General features: G+C 44.8%; 1 protein-coding gene across 1 annotated transcript in view; it reads left to right on the top strand.

The window, feature by feature from the left end:
• Positions 1–22,791, top strand: part of GBF1 (golgi brefeldin A resistant guanine nucleotide exchange factor 1) — a 106,653-nt gene extending 83,862 nt beyond the window's left edge. The window contains 42 exon segments of the mRNA XM_032116563.1: positions 2,673–2,875; positions 3,288–3,411; positions 3,710–3,835; positions 4,425–4,507; positions 6,728–6,964; positions 7,878–7,971; positions 10,563–10,673; positions 10,675–10,707; positions 10,709–10,741; positions 11,242–11,310; positions 11,404–11,448; positions 11,450–11,525; positions 12,103–12,176; positions 13,077–13,106; positions 13,108–13,172; positions 13,618–13,771; positions 13,988–14,210; positions 15,404–15,456; positions 15,458–15,541; positions 15,543–15,576; positions 15,633–15,635; positions 15,886–15,947; positions 15,950–15,971; positions 15,974–16,030; positions 16,033–16,088; positions 16,090–16,124; positions 16,522–16,576; positions 16,579–16,676; positions 16,678–16,720; positions 17,648–17,665; positions 17,667–17,768; positions 17,770–17,797; positions 17,853–17,856; positions 18,142–18,274; positions 19,275–19,378; positions 19,956–20,025; positions 20,027–20,074; positions 20,311–20,338; positions 20,341–20,542; positions 20,691–20,830; positions 21,143–21,200; positions 21,202–22,791. Coding sequence (XP_031972454.1) covers positions 2,673–2,875; positions 3,288–3,411; positions 3,710–3,835; positions 4,425–4,507; positions 6,728–6,964; positions 7,878–7,971; positions 10,563–10,673; positions 10,675–10,707; positions 10,709–10,741; positions 11,242–11,310; positions 11,404–11,448; positions 11,450–11,525; positions 12,103–12,176; positions 13,077–13,106; positions 13,108–13,172; positions 13,618–13,771; positions 13,988–14,210; positions 15,404–15,456; positions 15,458–15,541; positions 15,543–15,576; positions 15,633–15,635; positions 15,886–15,947; positions 15,950–15,971; positions 15,974–16,030; positions 16,033–16,088; positions 16,090–16,124; positions 16,522–16,576; positions 16,579–16,676; positions 16,678–16,720; positions 17,648–17,665; positions 17,667–17,768; positions 17,770–17,797; positions 17,853–17,856; positions 18,142–18,274; positions 19,275–19,378; positions 19,956–20,025; positions 20,027–20,074; positions 20,311–20,338; positions 20,341–20,542; positions 20,691–20,830; positions 21,143–21,200; positions 21,202–21,427 — 3,543 coding nt within the window. The 3' untranslated portion in view covers positions 21,428–22,791.
• Positions 22,792–23,007: the final 216 nt, after the last annotated feature.

Below are 23,007 nucleotides of genomic sequence, written 5' to 3'. Positions count from 1 at the left end.
TCAAAAAGGGCTGGTTCACTACTCGTATCAAAGATGTAAATGGGGAGCATACCAAGAGGCCTGTAGTAGAAATTAACTAGTCTGCTATTCTGATTTGGTAATAACTATGTTTGCTTTGTCATAAGGATGACCAAAAAGATTGTCTTAATTGTGGTAAAGCCATTCTTTGTTTTCGAAGTCTGTTTCCTTGAACCTCATTAATCCAAGTTATAGTCTAAACTTTTCCGTTCCCTGAGTGGGTCTGGTCTAGGCCTAGTGTTGATAAAGGTACTCCATGCTGATGGCTTTGTATTTATATGCTGTCTTGTGTCAAACATCTCGTACTGGCCTGCTTGTTCACATCCAGAGACAGCAGTTGCATATATCTGACGTCCCCAGGGGTTACATGGGACTGTTCGGGGTTTTTTTGTTGTGAATTTCTTGGGGTTTTTCCCATTCACATATGTTCTTTGTACATATTTTGTTCCCTTTTGCTAAACATATTCATGAGGTAAGTTATTTCAGATGTGAGAAATTACTAAATTTCAATATGAAAATTACACATATTCTAGTTGAAACATGACTGGCTATAGTAGTTGTGGGTGAGGAGACGATATAGTAGAAAAGCAATTAATGTCTTTGAAGGATTCGCTGGTGGTAAAAGAGAAAGAGTTTTTAATTTGTATCTGACTAAAAGGCTCCTGGCTTCTCTCTCCAGCATAGGTGGTTTTATTTTACATTTTTATAAGGGATTGATGGTCATGTTTGTTTAAACTTACTTAAACAAAAATACTGAAGAAAATACAATACACCTCTTTCTGCTGCCATACTAATCCGTGCTTTGGGATCCACTCTAGCAATCTCTGGATCTGAGTGTAATTTAAAGCATTGGTTTCTCTCTAGGAAGTTTACTACAGTACTTGTGAACTTTTTTCTTTACCTGCGACACAGAGCTGCAGTGGGGTAATGGTAACTGGCTTCCCCAGCCACAAGGACAGTGGAGAAAAGTGGTCATCAGCACAGTCTTCAAAGGAACCACTGAGTTTTGGCCTTAAATCTTGCTTTCATAGCAAGTTTTCTCGATGAACTCTCTGAAAGTCCGTTGTTGAGAGTGGAGCTTGCATAGTGCTTCCACTGTTCTAACTGAAAACCTTTGCTAATACTCTGGCTTTGCTCTGCTGGAAAACAAGTTTAGAAGAAATCAAGAGTAGAGGGCAGGAAGATGTTCATAAATTTCTGCATTTGCCCAACGAAAACTGTTTTCTGACTCTAAATCTCCTTATGGTTTCATCCTAAGCATGTAAACAGGGCACACTAAACATTGAGCTTTAGTAACGTTGATGCTGCCATGGCACCAGCATGTTCTACTTCTTTTAACCTCTGAAGTACTAAGCATTACCACAGTTGGAAGGAAGAAAAAAGCTAAATAACAAATTATGCGTCAAACAGAAAGTTTTCTTTGATGTTTCCAAAGGCAGTGACCAGAAGCTTAGAGGCACAAGACTGACATGACTGTAAATGCAGTGCAAACTGCCAGCAGTCTGGTCTTCTTTCAAGTGGTTTTAAGAAGTCTGTGGTCTCAGCCAGTCCAGAGAATTTCCTTGGGCTGGGGTTTCAGGATTTACAGCTAAACAGAAATGCTGCTAGTGTTATACAGTCCCTTCAGGCCTGTTAGTCCAGGGCAGTGCATGGTTATTCTTTTGTTATGCCCTCACTGGGTCTTCATGCACTCCATGCTATTTCAGGGTCTGTGTTTCATTGCAATTTTGAGGATGTTCGCACAGGCAGGGGAAGCAGAGACCAGAGGGCTGGTGGTTTTTGAGGTACTGAGTAACCCAGGGGAGCTAGTAATCATGATGGTCACGAATTTAGTTCACTAGGTCATTGCTAGCAGTTTGATCGTGATAGGAGCTAACAGGGAACTGACATTTATTCTGGGTCCTTAGTAAAGTTCATACCATTGTTTGTGCTTTTGGTTTTCCTGAACACCACCAAGAACATTCAGTTAACCCTTTCTTAGTTGTTTTATTACACTGTGACTACAGTACAGTCTAGTTTCCTAGGAGGGCAGATTAAGTGGCTTCCTTTCAGAACCAAATATGTACCTGGTCTTCCCAGCCTACAGATAACCTTCTGGTATTCAGGCTGGAATATCATGTTCCTGGGACCATATCTCACCAGGAGAATCTTTGCTGGTTCTTAGTTTTAGCTTTTGCAGCATTTTTTCCTTGCACCTGCTGAATAAGTGCTAAGGATTCTTGCTGCCTGTCTCCTGATGATGAGGTAGTTATGAGAGCCTGGAGCCAAAGGGGCCGGGAGAGGACAATAGAGCAGTGCTGCTGTTGTAACTGGGTAGGGCTGATCTTGCCACACACCTGGGGCTTTTCTCCTCTGTTTACAAATGAGAGCAGGTGAGGCATTTGGAGTAGCAGAGCTTATTGCTTGGTTAAACGTTAAAGCTTTTCAAAGATGGCAGCTTGTGCTTGCTCTGTCCAGTACTATTTGATGGTGAAACCTTGTGATGAATGCAGGTTTTCTGTCCTTCATTAGCCTTTTTCCTGGATTACATGGTACAGTAAACTTGATCATGCTGAGGCTGATCTTTCTTCTGTTTTGTTTTTGGTTCAAATGCCAAGAACAATCTAAAATAAGAAATGCACTTCAAGCTGTAATTTTCTGAATGTCTCCTGCAGCTCCTGATAACCGGCACAGAGCAGTTCAACCAAAAGCCAAAGAAAGGGATACAATTTCTTCAGGAGAAAAACCTTCTTGCCACCCCCATCAACAACAATGAAGTGGCCAGGTGGCTAAGGGAAAATCCTCGCCTGGACAAAAAGATGATTGGGGAATTTGTGAGTGACCGTAAGAACATAGACTTGCTGGAAAGCTTTGTTGGGTGAGTATCCTTCTGAATCTCTGTAGTCAGGAAGGAGTGAAAGTTAAGAGTTTAGTAATAAAAAAAGCAGTAGAATGGTAGTTCCTGGAGGCATTGGATTTCTATCACTTGGTTCTCTCTGTACTGCCACGCCTTAATTCTGTGCATGTCTTGCATATGGTAACACCTTAGATATATACAAGTATGATATTCAAGTGCCTTCCAGCAGGGCCAGTGTCTGTGAAGACTGGAGAGATAATTATATAATCACTTATAGGACTGTTGATTCTGTTTTACTGGTTTTTGCCTGTTCATGGTATATTTCTTCTCACCCTCCTCTCTACTGTCTGAGCAAACAAGTTTGCAGTTATTAAGTTTATCATACCTTTCCCATCCTATTTCAGCTTCTCACTGCATTTCATTGTTTTTGCAGGACTTTCAGCTTCCAAGGTTTAAGACTGGATGAAGCTTTACGACTTTATCTAGAGGCCTTTAGATTACCAGGAGAGGCACCTGTAATTCAGAGACTGTTAGAAGCCTTCACAGAGCATTGGAGGGTGTGTACTTGGTGGCAGAAAGCTCAAAACTGTGTTCTTTCTTGTCCATCTGCTTGCCATGATGGACATGTCAGATCAAATTGCCTATATAACTGTGCCCTGCAAGCAGCAGCTGTTCTTTTGCAGGAGCTGGCAGTAGTAAATAGATTCCTGGGCTGCTTTTTAGAAGCTTGAGCCAGAACTTGGGATTTTTGTTTGTCCCAGAGATGATTCAGTACTGTGGTTAGGAAAATGGCTGTCTTGGTCACTGATATCACTGTTCCTGTGGGATTAATTTGTGCATCTATTTGCCTTTCAGAAATCAAATGGGTCTCCGTTTGCTAATAGTGATGCCTGCTTTGCCCTGGCCTATGCAGTTATTATGCTGAACACTGACCAGCACAACCACAATGTCCGCAAGCAGAATGTCCCAATGACTCTGGAGGTGAGTGTTTCCAGTGTAGGCATCTGTCTTCTCTGGTTTTGATAACAGTGTAGTACCTCTTTTTATCTCAATGGCATTGTCTCTCTTCCTTGGCCGCCTTCACTCATATACACAGTAAGCTGATGTGCAGCACCACAGCTGAGTACGATTTGAGAGAGGAGCTGTAGGCAAGAGACAGCCTGAAGAAACAGGAGCTTACCAGAAAACGAAGCAAATTCATCAAGAGGCTTGTGTTTGTGTGAGCAAACTGTATCCTAAGACATAGTAACATCAAGAAGATTGTTGTACTGCTGTGGGCTCCTAGAGGGCTGAAGGCATGTGAGTGTCAGTGCAGTGGTACAGGCCTGCCATTCTGATGTGCAGCCTCAGCTAAGCACCTGTTGTGTCTCTGTTCTTTGCTTGTGGGTATAGGCAGGAGATACTGCACACTACTCCCACTAAGGATGGCATTTACCTTTGAATTTTGAGTCTGCATGTTGAAGAATGCAGGAAAATCTCCTTCTGGCCCCATGAAAAACAAGCGGTGTACTGAGTCCAGCCAGTTAAAGTTGGAGATACTAGGAATTAATGTTGGTGTCTCTTTTTTCAGGAGTTTCGGAAGAACCTGAAAGGTGTGAATGGGGGCAAAGACTTTGAACAGGACATACTGGAAGACATGTATCATGCCATCAAGTAAGAATCAACCTGCCATCTCCATATATTCAGAGAGCAAAGTAGAGTTGTTGGGTCGGTGAGATATCTGGAGAATATGGAGAGAGACTCACCAGTCATGTGCCTGTTTACCTCAGACCAAATTCCAACTCCATGTGGGGCTGTGGTAAACAAGGCTGTCACAGCAATTACTCCTGGATTTTTGCCATGGTAGCTTAATCCAGACCTTAAACTAAATTTAAAAAATATGAAAAAATATGTTACTTCTGTGAATATGGAAAATAATGACTGAGCAAGACGAGCACATGTGAAATGCTGTATCTAAGAAGGCTCTGTTCTCCAGACCAGGCCTTTAGACTCTTTTAGAACTTTATGTAGTTCAAGAGATAATCTCATCCCCAGGGCAGCACTTGTGCCCTGACACAGTGTCCAGGTCTCCGTTTAATATATTCTGCTTTTGAGCTCTTCATATGAGGCTGCTGTCTTCACCAGCAGTTTCTGCTACCCCCGAAGCTCTTGGCACACGGAACAGTATTTGAGGAGAGTTCCTGGTGGCTGAGGCCCTTTTGTGCACAAGCTAGCTTTGGGTGGGAAGCTTTAATAATAGCTCAAAAATCAGTAAATCCAGGCCCAGCCAATTTGAAGCTGAGAGGATTACATCTCTGAGGAGACAGGATATGACTGAGTCTCAGCTGATTTCCATCTGCAGTGGCAGGCAGTAGCTCATGCTGGAAACAGGGCAGTATGATTAGGCTGACCCACCCTTTTGAGCCTTCTCCAGGAAGGTGGGGTGATGCCTGAATATCTGGAAGTTCTTCAAGATGTCGCTCTACTTTTCAAATAAAGCTCTAGTTTTGACTGGCCTCTCTCCCCTGAGGATGTTCTTAATGTTTTGAATAGTACACTGAGCATATACACATATCTTTGTTACCCAGCCTTTATCCCAGTCTATTTCCCTTTATTCCCCCATCACCAGGTACTCCAGCTTTTCCAGTATGTTCTATGATTAGAATAATTGGTGTATCATTTCAGTATTGCTCCATCTCAGATGGATTGACCCAATGTCATAGTTGAGATTGAGGAACTCTTTGTTTTATTTGTATTATTGGGGGGGAGGAGGGGGAAAGACTGTAATCTGTATGAAGTAGTATATGACCTCTTCAGGGTCTTAGCATTTCACCTTTAAGCACATTTTCATTTCCTGAGGCTTTCCAAGTAAACCCATTAACTTCTGTTAATTTCAATCATATATGAAATTTTAGAAATAATGCACTGTTGACTGCAAACTTACTTTCCTATATAATCACAGTAATAACAGCTCTTGTCAAAATATGCCAGTACCTGAAACTGAGTTTATTTCTTATGCATAAATCAGGAGCAGTTTTCATAGTTGTTGTTAGCACATAAAAATTGCTTCTTTGGCAATTGAAGTATGTTATTTTTGATTGCAGAAAGAACTCTACTTTTCAGATTGGCTGCAATCTGCTATTCTTAGTGGCTTTGAGGCTCTTGTTCACTTAGTTGGTCATTTGCAGAGGATTTTCTCTTGTGCATTAATACCCTAGTCTAGAGAGTATGTATTTAGGCTTTATATATTTTAGTCTGGGATTGCAAGCAGTACTTGGATTGATCATAATTGTTTTATTACTGTATAGCTTCATCCAAGTTAAGAGTAAGGAGCTGTGGTACCCTGGTTATAAATCAATCATACTTTTGGTTTCTTGTTTTAATTTTCTACTGCCTGGCTTTCTAAAATTTTATTTTGGCATAATATGAATATTTCCATTATTCTTATGCAAAGATACTTTTGCCTACTGTTGACTGCAGCAATGTAGCAATTTAGTTTTAACTGAAATAATGAGATAAAGAGAGCACTCTTAACAGGGTGAGAGTTGAATGGCGGTTGAAGCTTTGCCAGTGTGCTGTCCAAAATTTCCCATCATTTAATGGCAGTATGTGTTGTGCTTTGCACTTGTAGCAGTAGGTACCTGCTTCTTCAATGCCGACCTTACACAAGTTGCTGCTGGGTGCTTCTGAGAACCACCAGACTTTATATTCAGGATATCTAAGAAGGGCAGGGGAAGCAGGAAGGCCTAGGAAAACAGAATGTTTCAGGAGCTGGCAAAATCATTCCAGAATAGGTATTGCTTAGCTCTGGGACCACGTAATGAAAGGCACTGTGTAAATGTTAGGTTTGGCTCAGAATGAAAAATTCAATCTTTCTGCTTTCCTCCCTTGTAGAAATGATGAGATAGTGATGCCAGAAGAGCAGACGGGTCTGGTGAAGGAAAACTATATCTGGAATGTCCTGCTGCATCGTGGTGCCACTGATGAGGGAATATTTCTCCATGTGCCTCCTGGAAGCTATGACCATGACCTCTTCACCATGACATGGGGACCCACCATTGCAGCACTTTCTTATGTTTTTGACAAGAGCTTAGAGGAAACAATAATCCAGAAGGCTATCTCTGGTTTCAGGTAACTCTTACCTTCATAAAGACCCAGAAGAGTAAAAGTGTGACTATTGGCTCCTGTTTATCTCCTAGAGAGACATCACAGTGAATATCAAATATTGCTTTTCCTAGCTATTGAAAAGCACTTTTTTATGACCTATGATCCTCTAGTGTTCTGCCATTTGTATCAATTCATCCCCTCGTGGCCTCTCTGGGTTGCCAGTCACTGTTTAGCTTGACTGCTGTGTTGTAATAAATCAAAGTCCTAGGGTACATATTTTTAAGCTCCAACCTGGTTGCGTTTAAAGGACCTACTGACACAGCTGGGCTGTTTAGAAGTGAGGGGAAAAGTCACTCTTGCACAGTGATGCTGGCAAAATCTCCATGTATGAACAAAACCTGTAATGTGTGTGACTCCATAGCTGAGCCTAGATGGAATGGGGGATTGATTTTTTTTTCCTTCCCAGATGACCAGTAGTCAAAAACCTTACTATCTGTGAGCAACTCTATTGGAATGATCCTTGGTCATGCTTAGATCAGACCAAATGATGCTTTAAGCATAGTTTTAAAGCTCTGTCAGTACACTGCTGTAGTCATGATATCTTGGAAACTGGATTTGAACATTACCACCAATCTCAGCAACTCTCTTACATCAGGACAGGAGATTGGATGTAATGCTCAGGTGCAAGTGGTCTGTCTGTTTAGACTCACTTCTTTAAAGTGATCCTTGCATCAGCATAGACAAATATCAGTATCTATGGATAAGGATTGAGCTTATTTGAGCAGTAATAGTAGATTTCTATACATAAGCATTCATTATGAATGGGTGGAGAGGAAGGTCTAAAATGTCAACAGAGGGGGTCTCAGATTTGCTGTCCTGCGGACAGACTTATCTGTGCTGGCTTAGTACATTATTTTCTGTTTTCTTCTTTTCCCAGGAAATGTGCCATGATTTCTGCTCACTATGGCCTTAGTGATGTGTTTGATAATCTCATAATTTCTCTCTGCAAGTTTACAGCACTCAGCAGTGAGGTAAGTTTGCAAGGAGGGGAAAGAAGCATGACTTCTAGTGCGCTGGAGCTCTCTTCCTCTGTTAAGTAGCAATACTTGCTTATTTTAGTTATCACTGTATCTGTAGGGATCTATCAGCCCCTACCCAGAGTTTTCTAGAGGAAGCAATGGGAAACATGTAGTGAAGTGTGACTTCCATAGGACAGATTCAAATATGCAAATTTTCTTCTACTCACAAGTGTCAGTTTGTGCAGAGCAGAATGCCTTGACGTAGAATTATTAATCACCTATTTGATCTGAAGAGCCTTAGATCTCCCTGTGATCCCAAGCAAGTTCATACATTTCAGATACTGACTACGCAATTACAGGGTTTATGCAATGTCAAGGGGGACTGTTTTGTGAGCTGTACTTCCAAAATGTAGGAGCTGTGTAGATACACAGCATAAGCTTAAAGGGGTTAGAAAAACGAATGCTTTGCATTGTCAGTTGGGGTGTGGAGTCGGGTAGTAAGATCAGCTGTTAGCCCCACATTTGGCAAGCCCTAAAGACTCTTTCTTTGGGGTGTACCATGAGAATTAATTGAAGGTGCTGTGGTTAGTGTGAGCTTTATTGCCCAAATCTGTTTGTGTGTTACAGCATCCGCCTGTTTTTCCCCAAAGGTGTTTCGATAGACAGTGCCGTGGGCAGACCATGCTGTGTACTAAGGAGTAGCTGACAGCAATTCTTGTAAAGGGTCAGAATTCCCGAACGATCTCACGGTATTGTTCTCAGAACCAGTGCAAGACCCACAGTGAGCAAAACAGAATTGCCACACATACAGGAAAAGGGAAACAAGATGATTCAAGACTGAAAGCATGGTAGTAAAAAGGCCAAGTAGGTGAATTTTTTAGAAGACAAAGAAATCCCATGCAGAGGGTTTGCTTTAGATTCCCTCTTCCTCCACAGCTGACAACAGTAAAGATGCAGTACCTGAATCCTCTGCAGGCACACCAGACCTCAAGACTACCAGTAGGTAACACAAGCAGAGGAATGTCTGCCATGAGACAGTTTGACACAGATTTACACAGCAGAAGCACTAGACTAGCAACTAAGTCCTCAGATGCACCAGCTATTGCCAGCTGCATCCCATCTAGTTGTGAGACTGGAATCTGGAGCAGTCTGAGGTCTGAGTTAATTATGTAAGCATGTCTTTTGGTGGTGACACAGAATCAGGGACTTCTGGATTTGAAGAAGGCTGAGTTCTTATCTTTGGTCAGATTCCAGGTACATCAATTACTTTCCGCTGTCCTAAATTCCTGTAAGGCTTGGAGACAGGAGTGGAATAGGACAACTGAACAAATATTTAAGTCTGGAGGAAGGAGAGGCGATCTTAAGAAGACTGAAAGAGTCAAAGCAGGCATCCTCTCCATGCACTGCAATTGCTATGCATGGCCACTTTGAAAGATGGGAAATGGAAAGGAACATGGAGGGGCTTTGACTGGATTAGGAAGAATTAGTGTCCCACTTCATGGGCCATAGTTAAGAACTCATACTGACTCGTGTAAGTAGTAGCAAAACCTGTGTGTGTGGGTTTTCAGTGATGTGGCTTCATGCCACGGTGCAGAGTCAGGCATATTGCTATTTGCACCCTGACACTTCAGTAATACATGTATTCATGTGGTTTCCCCATAGCAACAATGGAAAAAACCGAAATTGGTTGTTGCATTTCTGCCAGATTTCAGATTGGCACTTCTAATGGAGTTTGCTTCTAAATCAAGACCCATTTTGATAACAGTTTTGCCAGCAGTTTGGCTGAAGCAAGAGCTAGTTTTTCTGAACTTCAGATCTGAAATGAGGTAGATTGACTCCTTCAATCCCTTGTCTTCTCCTCCATTCTTGATGAGGGGGTAAGTATGGATTTTGCTCATGTAAACGAGAGAATGGCAAAGCCCATCCCTTCTCAAAAGGAAGATTGCAATGACCTTAAGTAACTACAAAAACATGGAGCACGTTACACTGTTTGATACTAGCTCACATGTTTGCTGGTTTTTTCCTTGTTTTGGCAGCATATGCTTGGTTGGTTTCAATGACTTTTTGTATTTTCAAAAGCTGTGAGTGTGTTGAACAGATTATGAGCATTTGTGATCAGCAACTGTTGGCAGAGACTCCACGTCAGGATTGAAATTACTTTGAATCTTGCTGTTAGGTAGTGGTAGGAAGTAACTTTGCAAGTCAAGCAATGGTTTTGGCCATAGTTTCTTTCTCTAACAGCACGGCAGAGTAATTCCTGCATCCAGAGGAGATGTGGTACTTTTTGTAGAAGGCTTTGATCCTGAGCTGAGCTCCTGTAGCAGGATAAATTAGTGGCTTTTCAGCAAGCAATTTCAAAATGTTCTGAGGTGTTGTCGTTCTTGGGGAGCTTATATCTAGGTGGTTCAGTGATTCAGCTTGTATCAGGTGAGCCACCTTGTCCTTGTTTTTGTGCAAAGTGAATATGAGCTGAGGAGTTGTCCAAGCATCGTACAGAGAATTGTTATCTTTCCCATAACCAGTTCTGAAGCATCTGCCCTAATTTGTGTTGAAAAGAAAACATCTCTTTCTGACTGATTGCCACTGCCTCTTCTTTCCTGCAGTCTATTGAGAACCTGCCCACTGTTTTTGGAAGTAATCCCAAGGCCCATATTGCAGCAAAGACTGTGTTTCACTTGGCCCATCGCCATGGTGACATTCTGCGAGAGGGCTGGAAAAAACATCATGGAGGCCATGCTACAGCTTTTCCCGGGCAGAGCTGCTGCCCAAGGCCATGGTGGAGGTAATAATTAGCTGGCTGGGTGGATAATTGAGGAGTTAGGGGAGTGGGAAGCTGGCTTTTCATAGAGCCAGTTCCAAAAGTAGGAGGGCTCTCTTGTGAAGGCCTGGCTTTGGTAAAGTGTGTACAGAACTTGGAAGCCTGTGAAGGGTATAGTGTTCAAGTTATGTGCAGCTTCTTCTGTAGCTTGTTTCATTTTTTCTCATTTTACTTCTTGTTAGATTTGAGGAATTCCAGCATTTATTTTACTTTAACAGATTTTGAATGTTGTGCAGAAGAGGGACATGCTTATAGGCATGAAGTACTAGAGCACAGCATTGGTGTTACCAGATGAGAGTGGCACTTTACTGACAGGATAGTGGGGTGAAGAGCTGGGTTTGACTGCACACATTTTGGCTGTTTGGTGTAGTGTTTCATCACTAAGAGGAACACAATGGGGTTGGCGGGGAAGGCTGTAAAGAAGTGGACAATTGGTTACATGCATGTCCTGGTCTCTGTTCCAGGTTGAAGACTTTGTGGATCCTAATGGCAAAATTTATCTGCAGCGTGAGGAGACACCATCTAACCGGTGAGTGGCGTGGATGTCCCAGGCAGTCTTTTTTGTACCAAGGCTGGAAAATAACATGATTGTTTTCTTACTGATGCTGGTGTCTTCTGGTTTGCAGTGTGAATCAACAGTACTGAGTTTTGTTAGTTGGCTCACCCTCAGTGGGACAGGAGCAATCTGGTATGAGAGGGCCATCTACGGAAACACAGGAGGCAAAGCGAGCAGCTTTGGAATGCATAAAGTAACATATGGTGCCGTAGAAGAACCTGGTTTTTTTCTTGGTGACAATACTATGTGGGTAACAGGCAACAGAGGCATAAATATGCATGCTGCTTGGCAGTATTGCAGGTAACAGGAGACTTGGGAACTGAAAGGATCTACAAAGGAGAGTATCTGGATTGATAGCTAAATGGTCTTTTGTGCTGCTGTGCACAAAGGTACTAACACATCAAAATAGGAATGATTCACCAGGCTGGGATCTGCCCTGGGCATCACAGTCCTGTATTTAAAGACAAATTAATGAATTCTCAAACAATTCATCTTTTCCAAGACAGTGTTAAGGTATATGGTGCCAACAAAATCTGAACCTGGGGTTTGACCACTGTGTGGTCAGAGAAGTTACCTGTTAAAATCTGTTTAGCACAGATCAGGTCTGTTAAATGTAATTGATGTTAAAGTGTGAACTAGTTGGAAGGAGTTTTCCTCCAGATAATAACAACTATCGGTGCCTTTCCTGTGAACATGATGTGTTTCTGGATGATCTGTTTGTATGCCTTCCACACTCTCCAGATGCACAGTTGTCTTTTCTGTCTTTTGCAGCAATGTGATCCTGAGAAGTTGATCACAGAAAGCAAATTTCTCCAACTTGAATCCCTCCATGAGCTCATGAAGGTGAGAGAGATATTGGGCAAGGGACCAGATGGTAGTGGAACAAGTATGCTATGCATGATAGTGGATATGTGCTGTGTACTCACCTAGCTCCTCTGTCCTCAGAGGAGGTCTTGGAACTATTTGGGATTTGAAACTAATCATTAGTTCACCTGTTAAAAGTAACTGCTGTTCTGGCAGACACAAATTGCTCTGGCAGTAGAAGAAAACATTAAATTGTGGAATGCATTCTAAAAGCCTTGAGAATTCTTGGCAAGTGTTTGAAAGTATTTGTAGTTCTGTGTCAGAGCTTAAAGATTTTCGTCATTTCAGGTGTGCTGTGTACCTAATGAGAGCATTCTAAAAGGCCACTCTAGAGGCAAGAGCTGTACAGAAATATTTGACAGTGTGTCCCTAAGTAGTGTGGTGCCTGGCTGCTGTGGGAGATATAATAAGGCTGGACTCATTAGCCTTTGGGCTAGAGAAGCTCATCTCCCTGGGAAAGTGTCCATCTCAGTTCCAGGGGAACATTGTGCTCCTACTACCGATTATGTCAGGAGTTCTCCCTTCATATATAAGCTGATGGCTTGAGAAGAATAGCTCCAGTATTTGTAGTCAAGTATGCCTGCTTTTTCTGTACTTCACATGGTATTAGCAAGAAACTGCCAGATATCAGAATTCCCTCTCCATCTGAGAGACTTTGTCAGAGTTTAACATTCTTTTAAGTTCATATTGTATCTTGCATAATAAAAAAAGATATATTTTTCCCATAGATTTAGGCTTGACCTCGATCCAGTGCCTTTTTGATAGACTATACATGACCTCACCAGGCAGTGGAATACAGTTTTTGGCCAGACTCAAAGCATTCTGTTGGTTCCTCATTTTGGGAGCTTGTGATTCATAAAAATATCATGGCTCTTCCAGGCTCTAATCTCTGTGACTCCTGATGAGGAGGACATATGATGAAGAGGATGCAGCCTTCTGCTTGGAGATGCTTCTGCGGATTGTTCTAGAGAATAGGTATGACCTTGAAATACATGCACATTCACTGTAATGTCCTTGCTTTACTGCAGCTGCTGCCTGGGTTCAGGGAATGAGTTCCTTATGTCCTCGATTTGCCAGCTGAAGCAGCATGTGGCTGTAATTTCAGGGCTTAACAATTCCACTCTAGCATGTGCAAACAGAAAGGCTATTAGCTCATGAATTAGTGCTTGATATCCTGAAATCTGGAGAATATAAACTTAAACTCCAGAGGGAGAATTCTCCCACCTGATTGCTTTACAAGTAAATGAGTAAGAAGTTTGGATGGTTTTGTTGTTTCTGTTGTCTGTTCTTATATCTTCCAACTGGAATTTTTCAATGAAGTTAAGAATAATGGGTCTGGAGTTGGGTGGGAGAGGTAGCTGGATCCTACTTGTCTCACATCCTTTCATCCTACCCTTTCCCTCCTCCTTGTTGTGGCTAGGGACCGTGTGACCTGTGTCTGGCAAACTGTCCGAGACCACCTTTATCACCTCTGTGTCCATGCAATGGAGTTCTGCTTCTTGGTGGAGAGGGCAGTGGTGGGGCTGCTCAGACTGGCCATTCGACTGCTGCGTCGAGATGAGATCAGTGCACAGGTAAGGGATTTTTGAACGGCAGTTACTGGGGTTTTGTGGCTATACCCGGTGACACAGGAAACCAGTTGCTGTTGGATAGACCCATGTTAACCTGCCTGTGCTGCAGGTGGTAACAAACAGCAGTTGTAAGTAGCTCTAAATAAATGAAGGAGTACGTTGCTGGAGAATGGAGCGTAAGTAATAGGGTCTGTTATTCTTGTCTCCTTCTCTGGCCAGGTTCTCCTCTCATTACGTATTTTACTTATGATGAAGCCAAATGTGCTGTCCAGAGTTAGCCACGAGGTTGCCTACGGCCTCCATGAGCTCCTGAAGACCAATGCTGCCAACATTCACTCTGGGGATGACTGGTACACGCTCTTCACCCTCCTGGAGTGCATCGGGTCTGGGGTGAAGCCGCCCGCAGCCCTGCAGGTTACAGCAAGGGCAGATAACGACACAGGTAAGACAGGCCAGCTTTTGCTAGGAAATCTGATGCCTGCCTGCCAGATAAGCAGCTGCTTCCTCAAGCTTTTCAATTAGCAAAGGGGACTGCAAGAAAACAAAGCTGATATTAAACTACATTAGCAAGATTAAAGACCAGCACCTGCTGTTCACTCCTCATGGTCTGTTCCTGTCTCTATTCTGCCATCTCCTCCTTCTCAGTGAGCAGCAATCCAGGTGCTAGTCCCTGGGGGGCAGTGGGAAGAAAACTGATACTGGCTCTGGCAGCTGTAGGAGGTCTTTGCTCTACCCAAGGAGCATTTTCTGCTGGTTGTGGTTTGGTGCCTTGGGCGCCATAGTCTTTTATCTGGGCACGTAAATGTAAACCCAGCTGCTATTCCTGTCATACTTGCTTCTTTTGTGGGACTGACTCCTTTCTGTCCCCATTTTAAGGTTCTCATAAAATGAGTTTTCTTTAAAATTATATTACTAGATCTATTTGTATTAATAGTCCCTGAACCATTCCCACAAGACCAACACACTATTCCTCACTTCTCTTGACTGTGTTAGAAAGGTGGTCTTTTCAGCAAATTGTTCAGTTTTGCTTTAGCCAGCTGTCAATATATTTGTGGCTGATGTGTTCAGATTTCTGAAGTAAAGAGCAAGAAGGGAGTCCTCCAGAAGGCTTTGTTTCTCTTTGCTTTTCTAGAACTTCTTTGATAGGTCCTGATGCTTTGTGTAGACAGATGGGAGAAGCATGATTTTTAAAAACACTTCAGGACTTTGCCCTCTGAGCTGTCTTCTCTTTGCTGATAGAGCAAACTGCTTGACTTGCACCTTGCACATCAAAACCATTAGTTTTCTATCTCCTTATGAAATGTTCAGCTGCACTCTGTTCACAGCAAGTCCTGTCTGTTGATGAGTTTCTAGATGGTGTTGAACAATGGAGAGAATGAGTTTTAGCTTCTAAATAACATTATATCAGTAACTTAAATTGTCCTTGCAAAGACTTCTGTCTTGGACATGAGAAATTTAAGGTTATCCTAAATGTCAGGCAGGTAGATCTGACAGGTGTGGAACATACTAGTACCACTTGTGGTCCCTGGTTGATGTTGGTCTGACTAATCTGGATTGCTTCTCCCTTATCCACAGCTGCTCTTGCAAGTTCCTGATTTGGCTTGATCTAAAACCCCACGCCTTTTGTCTTTGAAGGTGCTCAATCAGACAGCGAGGTGTCCTCTTCCTATCATCCAAGTGACATGAGCCCTGGACCGTGGCTACACCTCTGACTCTGAGGTGTACACAGACCATGGGAAGCCAGGCAAGATGCATCGCTCCATCACAGATGTGGGACGTCATGAACAGTGGCTGGCTAGTGGTGAGTAGTCACTTTGGGCTTCTGGTGCCCAAAGAAGACTACTCCTACCATGGTTTTGAGCAGAGGGTGTGGTAGTGAGAGAAGAATAAGACAATAGAAAAGAGAGCTAAGATGAGCTGATAATATAAAGGGAGGATGGGAGAGACACAGATGGAAAGGAGAAAGCTTTGAGGCCAATGAGGAGAAAGGGAAATGGACCATACAGAAACATTACCTGTTGCTTCTGAGAAAGGCCCTTTCAGTGTGTGCATGAGATGCTGCTTGTTGTGCTACCCTCTCCTGCTTACCCACTTGCTGTGCCCTGCGGTGGGGGAAGATGACATCGACAACTCCAGATCCACTGCTGGGCTTAGCAGGCTGGGTCCATCACCGCTCGTTTAAGTCAGTACAGCCTGACTGTGGGGCTGATTTGGGCCCACACGACACAAAGTCTCTCATGAAATGTGTCGAGTCCCTGTCCTTCACGTGCGAGATGCTGCCCATGTTACACCTGAGAACTTTGAGCTCTGCGTCAAAACAATTACGTATCTTCGTGGAGGGCCAGCTTGAATGGGGGTAAGATGGCCCTTCACTTGACAAACCAGGATTTGGCTTGAGGGTGGCCAGTCAGCAAGCAGTGTGAAGTACACTGTCAGGGAATGAGTCCCAACCCAAAGAAAATGGTCTACCAGGAGAGGAGTGTCCTGTCTTCTGCTAGCAGCAGGGACCTTATTCTTATCCCCCTCCCTATGATGGAGGGGAGGTCTGAGTTTGATGTGGAGAACAGCAGTATCAGCTCTTGCTGAAAGTTGTTCCTGAGGGCACTGGGTCCCCTACAAGCAGATAGTGGTCATTTCAGAGGACCAGGGCCCTCTGCTGGGATATCAAAAAGTGGCTGCTCTGTATGTAGAAAAGCAGAAAATTTTGTAGTTGGACTATTGTATATGGAATGTTGTTGCCTTTTACTTCCTAGCTACAAGTCCCAGGAGAAGAGGGGAAAGAGCCACAGGTATGACAGTAAAATCCAGTCAGGTTAAAAAAAAAAGCCAAAGACAGCTCCACACGGCGATCCCGGGTCTTGAGCCAGCACCAGGCGCACACACACAGTGATGAGACGAGGATGAGAGCATCCTGCCAGCTACCACACTGTGTCTTTACAGGTTAGTCAGGACGTAAGTATAGCAAGGATTTCCTCCTCTCCTTTTCCCATTCTTAGGGCCTTGCTAGGTAATCACTGGATTCCTTTTATGGGCAAGGGAAGGTTGCATCCTGGATGAGTGGGCACTGGGTGGCAGAAGGTGGCTGTGGTGGCAGTATGTGGTTCTGCAATGAAAGAGGAAGGCTGCAATTTGTACCGGCAAAAGCAGAATAGCAATGGTGAGAGAGGTCCTGCTGAAAAAGCAAGGAGGTCTGAGCTATGAGGCACTATAGTAGGTAAATGGATTAAGGTCATTTGGAGGCATGAGGTTCATGTGGGATTAGCAAGGAGTCTGACAGGGCATCTGAGCTTGAGGAAAGGGAAAGCCCTGTTGGCTGAGGCACTGAATTTCAATACAGAGGACTGGGCTAATGGAGTCATTTCTCTCCAGCTGCTAACTTCAAAGGTGTGAAGGCACAGGCTGCTGACTGCCAGGGTGTTGGGTCTCAGTTCAGTAGTAAACCGACTAGAGTGCTGTCATGTGCCTATACAGGCAAGGGAACTTTGCATGTGCTTCACCATGTTAAGAAAAAAAAATGTTTCAGAGTTTGTTCTGGACAGCATAGCTGAATCACTGGGTTTATCCTTTGCCTGAGAGTCAATGCTCTGTGCCAGGAAAGAGCCCGTTCTTCCTTTAGAGAGGACTGGAATGGTGTTCCTCAAAGATGAGACTGACGGGGCTACTGAACTGACATAAATCTTGTTAAAGATACCTGGCACTTTAAGGAGGGCACAGACAGCAGGGCCTGACACCATCTCTATACTGTGTGTGGTTGTGTACATACAGAAAGCAGCTCGAGTAGCTTGAGCCTTTTAGCTGTGTTTTGGAGAACAGCAGAGGTCAGAGTTGCTTCAAAATTTGAAGTCCTGTGTGTTTCTTACTGTGGCCGTGTACTTGCAGCTCCTGGACCTCATGCACCCTTGCACACACGAGCAGCCGCATCTACAGCTCCTGGGCAGAGGAGCAGCAACACCTGGAGACAGCAGCCAGGAAAATCACAGCGGATTCCCGAACACTGTGGGTCCAACTGCTGGTGTCCTTTGCTACAGGGTAAAGCCAATCCTCTGGCAATGAGAGTGAGCAGAGACCTTCCAAAGTATGGCAGGAATGTTGATGAGCCAGAACTAGCTGCAGAAAGCAGGCATAGGTTGTTTTTAGGGTGCTGTTGTAATTGAAAGAGAACGTGGATCAGATTTGGAAAAACATCTTCAGGATGAGTTAGCTGCCAACATGTTTCTGGATCTGGTAGTAGACTGATAGTCCATGGCCTGGAACAAGTATAATTATTTTTTTTCACAGAGAGTTTTGATCTTCATTAGATTTTTACTCTAGACTGGGGAAGTGAGGATGTGACATTCTCCCTGTGGGCTTCGCCCTAAATCCCTCTCTTGCAGGTATTGCTGGCTGTGCTGTGATGCCCGACGGCAGATACGGATGCAAGCACTCACTTACTTGGCAGCGGGCCTCCTGTACATGACCATGCAGTCCCTGGATGCCCTGGAATGGGGAGGTCCTGCTGTTAACAAGGTAACTGCTATGCTGGGATGGGCATGTGATCAGGGGCAGCATTGTGTGCATTGTGTGCAGGAGTGTTGTCCTGCTTCAGCAGTCTATTCTTGAGCAGCTTGTTCACTGCAACAGACAAGATGTTCCCTACTCTGGTCCTGTGAAAAGTTCCTCTCTGCTTAGTGTCTCGTTTGAAAGACAGGTGTCTGCTAAGGAGGCAAGAGCCTCCCTTGGAATGGAAATGTAACCCCCTCCCACCAAATTATTATAATTTTGAAATTAAGGGGCTTTCAGGCAAAGATATGAGAAATTGGAATAACAGTTTCTGTACTAGTATATATGAACAAGGCCATAATCAGAAACACTGGCTTAACCAGGACAGGATATGACCTGACACCCTGTCAGTCAGGGTGGGTGGTAGCAGTCCAACTAAATGGTGGCTGCAGTCCTCTTTGAAGTGATAGATACGGTTCTGTCGAAGCGGTGATTCTGTAGAAGGGTCTGGTCTTCACCTGAAGGGTCCAGTGGTGTTTACGTAGCTCTTGTCCTCTGGGAATCCAGTAGGTAAGGGCTGACTGTGGTGTTCCAAACCTCAGATTATGTCCAGGGTAAGAATGCTTGGTTCCTCCCCTGGGCGGAGCATCTCACAATGGGATGATGTTATTTTATGAGTCACGAAGTGAGGCTGGATGGCCCATTAACAGAAGATATCCCTCCGGAGGGAGTTATCAGAGGTATCTCATGGAAGAGATAAAGAACACTGCTCCACCTGGTTTTAACAGCTGGTGATGGAATACATATTTTTGGTTACATCTTACATTGTAACCTAAGACACTGAAGCTTCTGACAGGGCCTCCTGGAGTATTACAGTGAATCCTACTTATGTGCTGGTCCTGTTGCTTCTGTCATGTCCTCTGCCTAGAAGCACCAGTCCCAAAGCCAATGCCTTTCTGTAAGGCTGTCTGTGCAATCTCATCAGTCATTTTTCAGCTCTAAAATATCCATGTGTCTGATCCAACAGGTGCTGTTCCCTCTGCTAACCAAGCTACTCGAGAACATCAGCCCAGCTGATGTTGGGGGGATGGAAGAAACTAGGATGAGAGCCTCAACACTACTCTCCAAGGTGAGCACACCTCTGCTGCCTGAAAGCTCAGGGGAAACCATGTTCCTCAAGAAAACCAAACCATTTGCTGTGTTTGCTTCTCAGCATCTGTGATCTGGACAGGTGTCAGGGTGCTAGTTTGACTGTCTTCAGTGCTGGGCTTCTCCACCAGCTTCTGCTGCTGGAACATTGCTTCTTTCCAGAACTGTCTCTTGTGATTCTAGTCCTTGGAAAAGTTGTCCAGGAAGGAGTTTGTGGCTTTATGATAGAGAAGTATTTCACTCAACATTAGTTGAAGACAGTCTATTTCTTGGGGTGAAATGATGCATGTCACAAAGCTGATAGTCCTGACCTGAGGCAGAGGTCTGGAAGGGCTGGAAGACCATGGTGATGCAGACTGCAAGGCATTCCAACAAAGAGACAAGATCCACTCCTTCACATATGCAGCTCAGAAGAGGGGAGGCCTGTGGCATCCTCAGGCCAGTCCTGTGCATGCTCCAGCCTGCCACAAGGAGGGGAATCCAGATTTGTAAGCTGGCTTGTCAGTGAGCAGCAGCCCCTACACTGCTTGTTGACAGTAGTTGTGTTTTTCCCTAGGTGTTTCCTACAGCATCTCTCCCCACTGCTCTCACTGAGCACCTTTGCTGCCCTCTGGCTCACAATCCTGGAGCTTCATGGACAAATACATGCATGCTGGCTCCAGTGGACTTACTGGTAAGGTGCTGGATGCAGTGTTTTGGACAAACCATTCATTGTGTTTTAACCTTCTAAACTTCAAAGGTGTTTTGATTTGGTGTGGGTTTTGGGGGTTTTTTTAACCTTTCTTCCTTTCCAAACCATTTTATTCCATGGTTTCTCACCTTGGCCTGTTTCCAAGGCAGCCCATTGGCTGTTTTGAGCTTTTGTTCATTGCTATCTGTCCATTCTGTGTCCTGTCTGTGATTATAAGCTGGAGGCCATTCCAGAGTCTCTGAAGAATATGCTGCCGTAATGGATACAGCTGGGATATTCCATAGTGCTGACTCACGGACAGGATACTCAGATCTCTGGGAGATCACCTGGGAGCGCATTGACTGTTTCTTACCTCGGCTGCGGGATGAGCTCTTCAAACAGACAGTCATTCCAGGTATGAGAGGCTGGGAAACCTTAAGAACACAGGTTTTGGACCAGTGCTTGCACCTTGTCCAGTACCCAGCTGCCATAGTGCCTTGATACTGATGGAAATGGTAGTTGTAGGAGGCTGTGGGAACTTGGCACACGAAGGGCAAATTGAGAGAGGGCAAAAGGAGTGAGCAAACTGGTGGTGTGGTCTCACTGCATGTTTTGTCTTCCCAGGATCCTGTCCCCAACAATACCAATGGAGCAGCAGCATCAGAAAACAGTAGTGTCTGCCCTGCCCCCTTCTCCTGTGGGGGATGTGAGGCCATCCACCCATGTGGCTCCTTTGGAGAAGCCTTGTGAACTGGGTGTCAGTGGTGAGTCCTGTTTTCTTTTTACTGGAATCACCTTCCCAGCACGGTGGCATAGATCTGCTTTTCCTTGCTTTAGCATGATCTCTGGTGACCAGGCCTCTAGTGTTGTGAAATGTTGTGCTTCCAATGGCTACGTGTTGCTGATGTTATTGGGGTGGGCAGAATGCCTCTGATTGACCCTGCTCTTCAGGGCCTGGTATGAAGGGGCAAGTCTGAAAAGGCCCCTGAGTGATTGTCAGCCCTGCTTAGTTTGAGCTAATAGGTGACTTTGTCAGGACCTGTGTAAGGATCTGTTTTGTCTCTTCATTCTTCCAGAGTCCGAGAGAGCCACTGCACCTCCCTCACCCACCATCAGCACCTCTGCCTCTCCTTCTTCCCAGCATCAGCTTCAACAAAGGCAGCCCCGTTACAGACATACCTCCTATGACAGCACAGCCGCCGCTCATCCTGCAGCCTCTTGCCTCTCCCCTGCAGGTTGGGGTGCCACCTATGACTCTTCCAATCATTCTCAACCCAGCTCTAATTGAAGCCACCTCTCCTGTTCCCCTCTTAGCTACTCCACGGCCCAGTGACCCCATGACAACCTCTGAAGTCAATTAGTTGGAGGGTGTTGGAGAACTGTCTGCTGAGGAAGCTCTGTGGATGGAGGATGCTAGGATGCTGGCCAAATGTTCTCCTGGTAGTGGGCATGTTTGTTTAAAAGATGATGCTAACCTGAGCAGAAGGGCTGTTGCTGCAGTCCTCTGGAGCACATCCCATCCTGCTCCCTTCTTGGGCATCACCTAGAAATCTGCCCAAAAATCCCTGTCTCCATGGAGGAGTGCCCAGTTCCACTGGGCAGTCTCTTTCTTGCCTTTGCAATCTCAGGGGCCAGCAAGGTCCATGCCCAGCAGCCTGGGACCAAAGCTGCCACCAATTCATCTGGTAAAGAGGGAAAACTTGTTGATGTCACACCAGAGAGGGATTGCAGTACAGGATTGCCTCTCAAGATTACTCAGTCCAGTCCCTGGACAATTCCCCAGCCATTCCCTAGCTTTCCTGCTCACCCTTCTGGTTGCAGTGCTTTGTTTGGGCTCTGGGCACGCCTGGGTTCAGCAGGTAGAGAATTTTATTAGACATGTGGATTGCTACAATGCAGCTCCCAGTTTGCCACATAGGGCTTCTTGCCTGCTGGCACATGCTTTCCCTCCGGCAACACAGATGACAGCAATCCCCAAGCCAGATACAGATTAAGCAGCAGCCGAGTCTGATAGGGGCAAGCGTGGCTTTCATCCCTGCTCCTGTAAATGTAATCAGGCTTTCTGGTTGGAGAGAGCAAATCCAGAAGGCTCTGCCTAGCTGAGCAGATGAGAAGGAAATGCTGAGAGCAGAGCACCATGGCCATGTCTCACACAGCACTTGAGGATCAGTGATGTGTTGCTTGCCACTCGCTACACATTGGTTTCTTGGTGACCAGCCCCTTGCTTAGGAGAACATCCTCTTCAGCTACAGATGTGGGGATCTGTGGCACCTGCTGACAGATGCCCAGCAGGTCTGCAGTGGTTTTTCTTGGAAGCTCTGAAGAGATTGCACCCTCTGCATCTTCTAGTTTGTTGGGATCCCACGTCCTTCTACCCCAGAAGGCCCCTATAGCTGAGGCCCTGGCAGTGATTCTTGTGCTTCCACCTGCTGCAAGGACACCCCGCTCTCTTCCCCCTGCTCATGTCCAGAGCAGAGCTGGCTGCCTGGCAAGCGCTGCATCGCTGATCTTCCTCCCTCCACTAGTTGGCTAAATTCTCAATAATTTCAATCTTGGAAATCCCCCTGGTGACAGGGAGAGGCATGGGGTGGGACTCCAACCCAGTGTATCCTGTATGGAGAGGAACCTGCAGTTGGTGTGGGAATACAACCAGTGTACATACAGAGTAAATGGCTACAAATCCAATGGACTTTTTACAGTGTAATAAATACATCCTGTAAATGAATGTTCCAGTGTTGCACTCCTTTTCTGTCGTGGAACTTTGGCTCAGAGCTTTGGGAAAAGTGGAGTTTGCTTGTCAAGGTGCTGTGCCCTGGCTCCACATACCAAGATCTTTCAACAGAGCGCTCTGTGTGGAGGGAGCACAGGGACTTGTCATCTCATGGCAGGGCTGCAGTGGAGGTTGCCCATCAAGGGACTAATCAGGAATGGTTCCCATCAT

The sequence above is a fragment of the Corvus moneduloides genome, chromosome 8, assembly GCF_009650955.1.
Source record: "Corvus moneduloides isolate bCorMon1 chromosome 8, bCorMon1.pri, whole genome shotgun sequence".
Taxonomy (NCBI): domain Eukaryota; kingdom Metazoa; phylum Chordata; class Aves; order Passeriformes; family Corvidae; genus Corvus; species Corvus moneduloides.
The sequence above is the reverse complement of the archived record's forward strand: the minus strand, read 5'-3'. Positions and strand labels throughout refer to the sequence as shown.